This window comes from Trachurus japonicus, chromosome 11 (genome assembly GCF_045865225.1).
Source record: "Trachurus japonicus isolate A0001 chromosome 11, Traja_1.0".
In the NCBI taxonomy this organism is placed as follows: domain Eukaryota; kingdom Metazoa; phylum Chordata; class Actinopteri; order Carangiformes; family Carangidae; genus Trachurus; species Trachurus japonicus.
In genome coordinates, this window is record NC_140917.1 from 17,940,626 (window position 1) to 17,953,606 (window position 12,981).

Genomic DNA, 12,981 nt, shown 5'->3' on the forward strand with positions numbered 1-12,981 from the left:
ATGTTATGTATGGAAGCAGTATCAGTAAGCATCACAGTCAACAGCACAAACAGAAACATCACACACTGAGTATCAGATATTCACTCCCCTGATGCTCGTTTTGCAGGAGGATGTGTGGAGAACAAACCAGCCCATTATTATAATGGCAAAAAAAAAGCTACACTAACATACTTTTAATCTGTGCTCAGAAACCACATCAGAGAAGCAGAGAAACAAAATAAGCAATGCAATCCTCTGTGAGACACGTCTGCATCCAAGACAAATTAAGCAAACACGGCTTTGCCCTCCCCACTGAGACGATCAGCTCTAAACATGCACGAACAGCAAATGGACACGTTATCACCTGAAGTGACATCCGGGTGTGGCAGACTGACGGACACACAGACCAGGACTGATGTATCGTCAAAAAAAGCAAACTTATTTTATACAATTTCTTCAAAGAGTGGCAACAAAACAAGTAGCAAAAAAAGGATTTATACAGACTGATTGACTGACTGATAGAGTATCTGAGCCTGTGAGATCTCTCTAACCTAACAGAACAAATCCATACAGCCATTATAAATGCACTGATGGGTGTTTTCAAGAACAGAGTCCCAAGTGAGGAAGCTGAAGGATGCCAGTAAGGCACTGAGAAAAGAAAAGTGAAAAGAACAATACATCTGCAGCTTGCAAACACACCAGCCCACTATTTGCGCTTTACTCATTGTCTGGTGTGACTCAATCGGGATACACATCGTTTCAGGCATGCAATACAATAGATGACTGACAATTTTAACTTCACTCCAAACATCAGTACTGAAGCTCCCAGTAGGCCTGATTAAAAAAAACACAGTCGCTGTCCACTGCTCATCAAACGATCACAGAGATCATATTTCCTTTAAACTATTATAACCAAAAACAATTTCTGTAAAAGATGTGAGGCAAAATATGCAGGGTAATTATCTATTTTAGACTCCAAACCAGTTTTCTTAAATTTTGAAAGGACAAAAGTAAGACATGTCCTGGCATCATCCAAACTCTGCCCATAGCTGGCCAAGTGACTCCATACATATCACAAGAATAATGTCCTGGATGCCCCCTACAAGCCATTGTCAATGTGCTCTCCAAGGGAATTACATGTCGTAGTTTCTCCTTTGCTTGTGACAACATGGCGACACTGTGCTGTGAAGAAAACAGCAGCGAAATTCCCCTGCAGTACAGAGGGGCCCTTTATAAACCAAAATGCCAATGCTATAACCAGGGAGATGTTCTTTCTGAAGGTCTCTCCCACTGTGCAAACCTAAAAGCCAGAGCACCAGGACCGCTGTGAATCCAGGAGAGACCAAATGACACACCTGACACGGCATATTAAATGTGTTGTCTCTGCAGTGTCAGGGTGGCAAGCGTTTGCATTATAGCACCTTTTGAAAGCAAGATTCTCAAAACCAACTTTTACTATAATGTCAGTAACTAGCTATATGAGGTTTGTAGACAAACACTGCTAGAAAAAAAACTGTAATTTGGACAGAAAGGAATAGTTAATAACAGCAGTGATAAATACTTCTGTGAATATTAAAGCAGAAGTAAGCGATATTTTTGTGTTAATATAAGTCTTAAATCGTTGTATCTTCCGACAGTAATCACTTCTATAGAGTGTTTGGTCTGAAACACGGGTCTGTCAGTCACTCTGCTCTGCTGTAAGCCGAGGAGAAAACTTTCCTTGTATCCTACAACCTTTAGCCAATGAGGAGAGTAGGGATGCAAACAATTAATTGACTATCGATTAATTGTCGATAAGAATTTAATCGATTAAATTAAATTACTTGCAATTAATCGTTCCTTTTCAATGGGAGTTTTACTGTGAAATGTAAACAAGCAAAGCCGACATAATGTAGCAGATCTCTGTGTAAACGTGTGCAGCGCTGCGCACTGCAGCACACAAGGGAGAGAGGGAGAGGAGGTGAAAAGAGACAACACTGTTACCTGTTGTAGCTATACGGGACTCAGGCTGTACCATCGCTAACACACAGACGACCGGTGAGTAACGAGTCAAAAAGCCGCCGACACGGAGCTGCCTGAGGAGTTAATGCAGCCTGAACGCAGCTCAAACCGACCCGGTGCCTCAGCACGGCGGACAAGCTTTGATAAACACACCGGATCCGCGCTGGTTTACAGTATCCTACCGTAGTTTAGCCGGTCGCTACCGGAGCTTAATTTAAAAAAAAAAAAAGAAAAGAAAAAAAAAGCGCTCGTTGCGGTGCCGCGGAGAACAGCGCGTGTGTCCAAGCTGTGTTGGTTTATGTAACTTGAGGGGACAAATGAACCACATGTTTATTGTCATGCATTGCTGACCTGGGCATTGTTTCTCAATAAATTAGAAAACCCTTTCCTATCATTCCCCTTTTCCCTGCATGGTTGAAGGAGACTGGCTCGCATCCACGCTCCCACTCCCTCCTGCGCCGACATGTCACCTTAAGTCACATAAACCAGTACGGGTGTGTGGACACAATATTGTTGTCAGCGCGACAGCGCCTCATCACCGCTGGTGTTAAAAGGCTCCGTTCTTTCTGCAGTCAGGTTAAAGCGCACATCCGCTGTGTTGGTAAACAAATAATCCCTCTATATCAACGGAGGCAGCCGTGCTTGAGCAGCTTGGGTTGGAGGTGGTGTGAGGGGCCAGCGGGGGACAGGGGGGGGATTCGGGCTTCAGCACGGTACGGAACAACTGGCCCTAGTGTGAGTGCGTCCTTATTTGTGGCCGCTGCAGCGCCACACGGGCTTTGCCTTTCAGCAATCAAGCGCTGTTTTCGTCTTTGTTAATAACAATAACAGCAACAGCTGTAGGCAGCTGAGATTGCTGTGCCGTCACCATAGAAACGCAAGACGCATTACGGCTCATTCGCAAAATACCTTTCAATGGAAACACCCGCAAATGGCAATTTGCACTTTTTCGAAGTTTCAGAAATATCGCTTTTATTTTGCGAAAATCTGTAATGGAAACGCAGCTCTCTCACCTCATCTCATCTCATTATGATAGGACTTCAACCTCAGAGCTCTCTGTCCCAAATAACGTGCTACTTAAACATTTTCATTGTGCTGTGCTCTTAAAATAAATTAACAAATACTAGTGTAAAGTCCATAAGGAATTTTCCCCTTAAATTTAGGTTCTCAGGAAAATCGCCGCTTATCAATTAATCGATCATCGATCGATAAGGTCTATCAACTATCGATTAATGAATTACTCGATAATTTGCATCCCTAGAGGAGAGAGAACGGCATAAAGGGGCGGTCCTCTCTGTGTGTGCAGCCAAGGGATGCGTGTGAATGTGGTGACGTAGGGACGAGGACCAATAGATTCGTGACGAGGGCGGAGGCTGCTAACTAACGAAGTTAACCAAAACGACCGGATCGCTTACTTCTGCTTTAAATGATCAGGATTCATTCTACAATACATAGACTTTTCATCTCTCTGTTTCATTCAGATCAAATTAGCCACATGTCTGCAGGGTGTATCATAATAATACATCTATTTATTATATGACCAGAGGGGGATCTGCACATTAATTTATTGCTCTGAACAATTCATACCCATCATGTTTAATTACACAATTATCAATAACACTGCTGCAAGTTCATGTAACTACCCAAAGGTCAAAACTGAGACAGCAGCGTGTCATCTTTTACACCAAACAATGCTAATTTCTGAGACAACATAAATCGGACATGGGCATTCATCCAGGCTGCATTACAAGGCAACTTCACAGCCACCATTACTCCTACTCTTGCTGCATGAGTTGCTGCTATAGATGTGGCTGGGAGGGTGATAAGGTGTGAGAGAGGGGCGGTGGGCTGGTTGTCCTGACCTAATTCTTGATGCTACTTATTGATAACACCAGAGGTAGTACGGGCACAGTACATAGGTCTGGCATGTGGGACAATGTTTGCTCTAGCCAGTGGGGATATGTCCTCCTGTCCTGTAAATCCTGTTCCTCCAGCCTGTCAGCCTCACTTTAGCAGGCGTTTATAAGCCTTTGATAAAGATGTGGCGGCTTGACTTGAGATTAAATTAGCATTTGCGTGCAGAAGACTGGTGCATGTTACTTTTAGAAAAAGAAAGAAAGAAAAACAGTGATAGGCAGCGGGCTGGAGTAACGTTTCAGACAGGCAGCATGACAAAGGAGGTTGTGGCTAGCTGCAGCGAGCCAGCCAGCCAGCCAGCCAGCCAGCCGCCGGCTGTCAGAGCGAGGCGCGTGTTTCCTGGGGACTGACAGCTGAGAGGGGGGCAACGGAGGGTTGGGAAGGGGAAAGGGGAGGGGGGTGTTAAAAAAAAAAAAAAAAAAAACAGCTGACAGACCCAGCTGTGAGGAAATAAGTTGTCAACAATATGAAGTTACTACTTTTCCAGCCGTGGTACAGCGCTGTTACTGAGTGAAGCTAACGACAGAAACTGAAGAGTCCGTAACGTTACCTTTGCTTTGCCGGCCTCCAGCTTCTTCTGCCTCTCCTCGTCTTCCATCACCGCTGTCCCTGTGGCGGAAACAAGAGGGAAGCGGCTTCATGCGAAACACCAGCGGCGGGAGAAAACTGCTGAAAAAGCCAGCGGTTAAACGTGCTCGCTGCCTGTCTGTCAGAGACTTCCACCTCTCCTTTCCACTAGCTGCTGTCTCCTTGCTGGTAGTCCGCCGCCATGTTTTCCACGTAAACATGAGACCCAACTATGATGACGTCGGGTAGGTGCCACGGCGGCCACGCCCACTGTCATTCCACTAGTGGTGCCTTCAGGCGCCGGTGCAAATGTGTGGGACTTCTCAGAATCAGAATAAGCGTTGTTTGTTGGCCAAATAATGTTTCTTCTATTGATGTGCTACAGAAACATAGGCTACCTGTTCATTTAATAAAGTGGCACCGAGAGCTCACAAAAGACAACTTCATCAGCTTGACAATGACAACACATGCGCTGCATGGTTTAGCGTAGCCTAATGTGTCAAGTTACTGTAGCCTAAATAAATGCCATCAAAACCTAAGAGCTAAATAAGCTTAAAAATACGAATAAATGTAAATACAAATCACAAACAGCAAACAACAATCAGTTATCACTAAACACTGTACATTGTAACACTAAGGCTGGATTGCACCAACAAGGTTTAACTTTAAAACCAGATTAAATCATGGTTTAAGTTTAAATTCTGTTGCACTAAACTTTAAACCTAGTTCAAAATTAAGACAGATTAGATTTAAACCTCCCTTTAAACCTCAGTTTAATTTTACACTCTAAATTAGCCTTAGTAGCCTATAGTAGACTAATAATAGATAAGAAATAAGCATGTAGACCTAGGTCTACATTAAAAAAACAACAACTGTGATTTCAACCTTTAGATTGTTTATATCATTCACTGTAAATTGATTGGGAGTAAATTGTTTCTAAAAAAAAAAAATCTAAACAAATAAACAGCTAAACATAAGAAAATGCACAACAATATAGCCACCTTGTTCCCATTTCCAGTTGGGCGCTTATAATAATAATAATAGGCTAATAATATCAAAAAGAAGAATTAGAGTAAGAATAATAAATGATAACTAAACGTTTACAGTAATTTACAGTGAGTTATTGCAATGCATGTCATTTTTTGTTTGTTGGCTTTTTGTTCAATTGAAGTTTTCTGATAATGGTGTATTGTAGGCCTACCTGTATCATTAAGTTGATCAAGGGGAATGAGCTCAATGTCATAATGTCACAGCAAAGGGTCTAAACACTTTTCAATTTTTCATCTTCAATAAAAAATCTACAGAGTAGCCTATTGATTGTATTGAAATACAGACAGATACAACAATTTTGTCATTTATCATCGATAATATAGCCTAATCAATATATTTAATGACAATAATTTTCCTACTGTCACAAATTTCACTGTATTCAGTCTGGAACGTCTGCACAGTTTCTATGGTAACAGGAGAAGAGGTTGCCTGAGTCGTCCCAGTTGAGACTAAACACCAAATATTTTCATTTCAAAGTTGTGTTTTCTCCTAATATAGGCGTCACCCATCACCTCCTATTTGGCAGCACCGCAGTTGATTGAGTTATTCTGGGTATGTCTCAAACAATAGAGGAATTTACTTTCTTAAAGAGGAAACATTTGAGCCGTCTTGGTTGAAAGGGACAGCAGGTAACATGAGAGACTGGCATCAGTTTCTAGGACAGATGGGGGATGTTAAAAGGAAAGGTGGGCTGATGTTTTACTTACAGACTTCATATTCATTCATATTCGTTCTCTATTTGCACTATAATGTGAATGCTGCTGTGAATGCTTCCCAGCCTTGGATGAATAAAGTATCTATCTATCTATCTATCTATCTATCTATCTATCTATCTATCTATCTATCTATCTATCTATCTATCTATCTATCTATCTATCTATCTATCTATCTATCTATCTATCTATCTATCTATATGGAAGTGATCTCAGCCTTAGAATAAAAATAATATGATGATACATTGTCACTTATTGTGAGCTACCAGCTTCCTTTGTATTTACTCTGCAAAGACAAACATCCGCAGGACATAATTTACAGAACACATCAGTTATAGCTGTTACACTGATGCTCAGATTCAATACAGTAGTTTTCATGTATTCAGGACCATGAACGGGGCTGTAGCAGGATTTTTAAAAGACCGATGTAGATTTGTCTGTCGTGTTTACTTGTTTCAATTTCTTATCCATGGAAGTGCAAATTGGCATCTGCTATAAACAATGTAATACTTGCATCAGCCAGCTGTTGTGTCTATCCCTATCAAAAAAAACATAAAAGAAATGGATAAATGGGTGTGTTTAATTTGTTTCTGAAAAGCATTAAAACAAACACCATAGAGACAAGTTTTGATATGACGTTCAATATAGAACCAGATTCCTCCTGTACAGACTTTAAGGAAAATGTTTTCATGTTTATCTTTGTTCATTTAGTTCTGTAAATTTTACCATCATATAATCCTGGTGGAAAGATAAATCCCTTTAAATATATATATTTTCCATAAACAAACTAATTCTTCAGTTTAAAATACACAAAGCTCATGCAGTGTGTATGTGAACTTCCTCTCAGGTTGTTCTACATTCACAGAAAATACTTACCCAAATTTAGCTTAACTGTGCTTATTATCCAGGCATCCTTTGATTAATGTATCCTGTTTCCTTGTGGTGTAACATGATTTGTATAAAATATAAAATTAATCATCCGGGATTTGCAGCTTCCCAAAATATGAAAGTTTATTCTGCTTCCTACAGTAAATTGCTAATTGGAGACGTACCAGCAGTGGCAGCAGTAGCAGCAGCAGGGGAGGATGCTCTGCGTCTTCGGCTGACAGGAGCTGAACAGCTTATCGTCTGGCAGATCTTGAATTCCACCCATCTTCTTTTGGACATTCTTACCTGTTTGATCCCACCTGTGAGCGCTCGCTGTTTGTGCAACAAAGTCCGCAGGAACCACTGAGCATTTGAAAGCTTCGTCAGTCAGTTTCTGAATTATTGATTCACTGAGGGAGTACTGTGTCAGCAGTTAACCGAGAAACTTTACCAAGCAGACCCCCAACACATGGATCAGGACAGGATACCATGTAATATTAAGAGCACAACAGCAGTGCTGCGCAAAAGGCTGAGCTCAGCATCAGGCCGGACTCGTTCCCTCAGGCCTCAGCATGAGCTTGTAGCTCAGCTGTGACACCTGGGACTGAGGCCTGGTCTCAGCTGCCGCCCTTGACAGCCGATACCATGGCGTTCATCCAACCACCAGAGCTTCCCTTGTCTCCTCTGTGGGACTGTGGGAGTCAGACTGATGGCAGCCATGGCTCCTTCATACTGTAACAACAGCAACTAATACACCAGTTAAGCTCAATAAACCCTGTTTGAAATAAGATTTGTTTCCAGAAAGTGACAGAATGACAGCTTTATCCTTCCAAAACAACTTCCACATTTTACCAGGACCCTTTTATTGGTCAGCTGACACGGTCACAAAATATTCTCCCAGTACCACATATATGTAGACGACAGGACAAAGTTCAATAATTGATATCGTTTATGTCATATAAAAGAGGTTCAGAGTGAGTGACAAACTAAGCTCACAGAAATGAAGATGAGACAAGTCAAAACAACCAAGAGCAAATTATGGCTATAGCCATAAAGATTTCCAATTCTTTTTTTAAAAAGAGTGTACCTGAAGGGAGGGGAACCAATGTTATACATTCATTTGACTGTTTACATGATAAATTTGAATCGGTTTCAATATAAATTTCGTTTTTGGAGAAATCCTGTGAGATGAAAACACTCTGCACTAATGTTGAACTGATACCATGTGTCATGGGCCAAATGTTTGCCATGATACAGAAATAATAGACTATATTAGACTGTATCAGGTTTACTTTGAGTGGCCATGGGCTGTGATTCAGTCCCTGTTACTCCCGTAAGATCAAATTCAACTTTCTCTGTCCACTTCTCCCCTCTCATCATTTGCCCTACACTAAAAACTATTTAACCAGGCAGCAGTGTGGGCTATAAGAGTATCTCCCAATCACATCATTATGCAAATCAAGCAAGCAAGTCAAAAGTACTTTGGACAAGTGTGAGAAAAGTGGAGCTGCATGTTTAAATGGAAAATAAACTGTGTCCTGTTGATGAAAGGGATAAAATAAAATGGACTCTCTTTAGCCTGTCGTGGAGAAGGTTGTTCTGTCTCAACTCTCAACAATCTTACTGCAGCCAAGAGAAAAAAATCATTGGCATAATGATAATATCACTGTGTTGTATTAAAATATTCATTAGTGGTGAGACACATTAGTTCGGAGAGATAATGGGTCAGGAGGTTTTTCACATGGTAGTATTCAATGGTATTAATGGCTGCAAATCACAGTCTCCCATGTTTTGTATAACTGCAATCCATTAAACCTACCGGGTCTGAAGATGTGGCTTTGACTAAACACGCACTATTCTTATATGTATTTTCAGTGTAGGCTACCACATGCTGAAGCAACAACTCTGGGAATTTCGGGGAATGCGGATGAATTACGTATATGTGAACTCTCCCGAGGCCATGTACACATTCCTTAGTTTACACACAACTTACATATACAACAACTTAAATAATTAATTTCACACTGATCTTAGATAAAAATGTAATGCAGAAATTATCACCAGAACAACACGGCATCATGCAGAAGGCCTGGATCATTCAGCTCACAGAAAACATTATTTAAGAGTTTAATTTGTTTACTTAATACCTAATACTAAATATTAATTCAACTGATTATTTTGGATAACCAACAAGCTGTAGAGAATCTCCAAATTCCCCCTTAAAGAGCTGCAGCTTTTGTATGTAGCCTACCATGTTGTTGTATTTTGTACTGAATCATTGTGAGGTATTGACAGAAATGGACTAATGAACAATATTGTTCAATGATAAATAACCGTCTTGTCCCAAATCTCTGTGATTTAATCATTTGTTTGTTATTATTATCACTGTCATAATCTCATGTAGAAACTTTAAACCTGTTCATTGAAGTTCTCTGCTTCACTCTAGTGGCTGTAGATGAAACTCCTTTTCACCTCCGCGCCGCCAGGTGGCGCCAATCAGCGACGTAAATCACGTTGATTGGGGTCAAACGTCACGTTTCCGCCGTAGCCAGTGTCACAAAAAAACAAAACATGCCCGTCTCACCGGCGTGAGGACAGCCGCTCGTGAGGAGCCAAATTATCATATAGAAATGGTATGTGCTGTTTTTAAAATGTGTTTAATTTCTACACCATGGCTTCTGGCATTGACACGTTGGTAATTATCTGTTGTTCGTGGTAAAAGCTGTGACAGCTTGAAGTTGTATGATTTCTGCTCAGCCAAAACTTCAAAGTAAACTCACCATCAAAGTTACTGCAAGTCATATTTTAAATGTGGGGAAAAACGCACACAACACCACACACTGAAGTTCAATATTGAGGTGCAACACTTCATAACTTTCAATTTATGCTTCGTCATTTCACGCTATTCCTCCATTAAACTCATCTTGACAGCCATATTCACCTTGCAGGTCCAGAAACAAACACGATCAACAGTGAAAATATGATACAGTGTTGGGACTTTCAATTGATAAAATAGATATAACGTGTATTTAAAAAGACTAAGTGAAAGAGATAGCTTTTACACATGATGGTGGATTTCTGCAGTGCGGTTTAGTTAAAGGATCTATAAACTTTAAATGACCATTGCAACATTGCAAGTTGTGTCCTCATCAGCACCAGGTAATCACATGCATAGAGTTGATTTTGAGGTAATTTAGTACTCTGGTTTAACTTCTCTGTTATTATTCAGCTAACATCCCATATTTATTTCTCTTCCCTTTAGCCCCACTGACACTGGCAGTGATGTTACAGCGTAGCCCTCACTGAAAATGGCAGTGGTACCTGGACTGAGGGCTCTCCTCTGCCTCCATCGCTCAGCGACGATGCAGCACAGCTTTAGGCTCGTCAAAGTGCAGCTGAGGTCAACATGCCTTCCCAGGAGGCTTTGCAGCGCTCTCACGGGAAGCGATGAACAGAAGTCACCGGCGAACCCAGAGAATGAATCTCTGCTGGAGAACCTGAATCTCATGGGAGTCGACGTGAACATGGCACGCCAGCGTCAGCCTGGGGTGCTCCGTAAGGCCTTCACCAACGAGAAAGGCCTCGCTCAGTTTCTTCAAAGCAAAGGAGCCAACCGAAAAGTCATCGCCAGCATCATATCTCGTTATCCCCGTGCCATCACACGCTCGATTGACCACCTGGGACAGCGCTGGCAACTGTGGAGAAACATCTTCAAGGCGGATTCAGAAATCGTGGCGATCCTGGAGCGCTCCCCTGAGTCTTTCTTCAGATCCAGTGATAATTTGAACTTGGAGAAGAACATAGATTTTCTGACCTCGCTGGGACTGAACGCCAAAGACCTTCACCGGCTGCTGACCACAGCGCCGCGGACGTTCTCCAATAGTCTGGAGCTCAACAAGCAGATGGTGGAGTGTCTGGAGGACATCTGTGCAGAGCTCGGTGGGAAGAGTCCAGAGCAGTTCGTCAAAGCTGTCATATCCAGAAACCTCTACATTCTCATCCGAAGCACAAAGAGAGTCAAGACTAACGTTGATAACCTGAGAGAGTCTCTTCAGCTGAGCGATCCAGAGCTGCTGGCTCTTTTGCAAGGCCCCGGAGCGGAGATTCTTGACCTTTCAAATGAGTATTTGAAGAAGAACTTTAAGGGCCTTCAGGAGAAGATGGCGTCACTTGGCTGTCATAAAAGTGACCTCAAGAAACTGATCATCAGCTATCCAATGGTTCTGTACATTGGGATGGACACACTGAGCTCTAAACTGGACTGTCTCCTGAAAGGAGGGATAACAATGAAGCAGATACTGGAGAAGCCCAAGGTTTTGGACTACAGCACAGAGAACATTACGGGACGACTGGAAGAGCTGCAGAGAGTAGGATATGACTTCCGGAAGAACGGTATCAACATCCTGGACTCTAGCAAAAAGCGATTCGTTGCAAAGATAGAAAAACTTAGTGCCTCACCAGATGAATGAATGTACTGTAATTACCGGTATGTTAGAGTTTTTGCTTTAATTTGAATTTAGCTTCAGGATGATCATGTCATCTGGTTTCACCACTTAGTCATTGGTATTGTCACCAGAATATATTTTCTAACTGTATATTGTAACTACACTGGAATTAATAGATTTTCTTTAGTAACTGTACTAAATGCCAGAAAACAGTGAGCTTTTTAAAGTTCATGATAACATTTCCAAATTGCTGTCTTTGTCCAATCAGATATCAAGAACTCAAAGATATTCAGCCTATCATAACATGACATAAAGAAAATACTAAATAATTAGAGGCTGGAAGTTGTGAAGGTTTTGCATTTTTAAAAGCAATGACTTGCTGGCTTGATCAATTGTAATTGACTGTTTACTGTTAACAGCTCTAATATACAGTAATAAGTTGTTAATTGACAAGAAATACTGACAGCTGTTAATATGCACATGCTTTACTTTTAAAAACTTTTTTTTGTGCAAAAGTTTCTAAGTGACTGTTCATGTTGGAGAGCTGAATTCATGTGTAGATGCAATCTTGAAATAAAAGTTATGTCCAAACAAGGACACAACATCTGACAACATGTTTCACCCACACTTCCTCTTTTTTATACACATCCACTGCCAGTCAAAAGTTTGGACACTGTCTCATTCAATGGTTTTTCTATTTTTTATCACTTTCTACATTGTAGATTCAAACTGGAGACATCAAAACTATGAGGAACATATATGGAGTTAATGTTGTAAACACAAAAGTATTAATTAAAACCAAAGTGCTATCGGTCACCTGACCTAAACCCAACTGAGGTACTGAAGGCAAAACAGTCAACAAGTGCTCAGCTCCTCTGGGAACTCCTTCAAGGCTGTGGACCGCTTGTGATGACAGAAGGTCAAGAGTGTGCAAAAATGTTATCAAAGCAAAATATGGCTACTTCAAAGAATATAATATATATGTATATATACACAGTATTTGTTTAACACTCTTTTGTTTCCTACATAAGTTCATACGTGTTCCTGTATAATTTTGATATCTTCAGTTTGAACCTGCAATGTAGAAAGTTATGAAAATGAAGAAAAAACACAGTGTCCAAACTTTTGACTGTAATGTATAGGCTACTATAAACGTGCATTTTTCTAATGTGAGCTTTAGTTTGTTTTTAGCAACACAAAAGATGGGTCTGTACCAGTTTGAAAACCAAACATATTATACAACTGTACTTTAGTCTAAATCAGTGATCCTCACAATTTTTTTCACAAGAGCCACATTGGCAGTGCAAAATCAAGGGGAGAGCCACTTTTGCGACAACATACTAAGTCACCTTTGCAAATGTGCATTTCTACATATAAATTGGACATCCCACAAGAAAAGAAACAACACAGCCAATACATTTTCATTTAAGACCATATTTACC

At 40.9% G+C, this 12,981-nt stretch overlaps 2 protein-coding genes across 2 annotated transcripts in view; one reads left to right on the top strand and one right to left on the bottom strand.

The window, feature by feature from the left end:
* Positions 1-4,685, bottom strand: part of akap9 (A kinase (PRKA) anchor protein 9) — a 66,128-nt gene extending 61,443 nt beyond the window's left edge. The window contains exon 1 of the mRNA XM_085791461.1: positions 4,448-4,685. Within this exon, the coding sequence (XP_085647587.1) occupies positions 4,448-4,495 (48 nt within the window). The 5' untranslated portion in view covers positions 4,496-4,685. The remainder of the gene's footprint in view (positions 1-4,447) is intronic.
* A 4,940-nt stretch (positions 4,686-9,625) lies between these two features.
* On the top strand, positions 9,626-11,908 carry mterf1 (mitochondrial transcription termination factor 1). The gene is made up of 2 exons (XM_085791462.1): positions 9,626-9,727; positions 10,357-11,908. The coding sequence occupies exon 2, from the start codon at positions 10,403-10,405 to the stop codon at positions 11,561-11,563; it is 1,161 nt and encodes a 386-aa protein (XP_085647588.1). The 5' UTR covers positions 9,626-9,727; positions 10,357-10,402; the 3' UTR covers positions 11,564-11,908.
* The last annotated feature ends 1,073 nt before the right edge of the window (positions 11,909-12,981 follow it).

What these genes read in the sequence shown, in the direction of transcription:
- mterf1 (XM_085791462.1), top strand. Translation starts at nt 10,403, where the DNA reads ATGGCAGTGGTACCTGGACTGAGGGCTCTCCTCTGCCTCCATCGCTCA.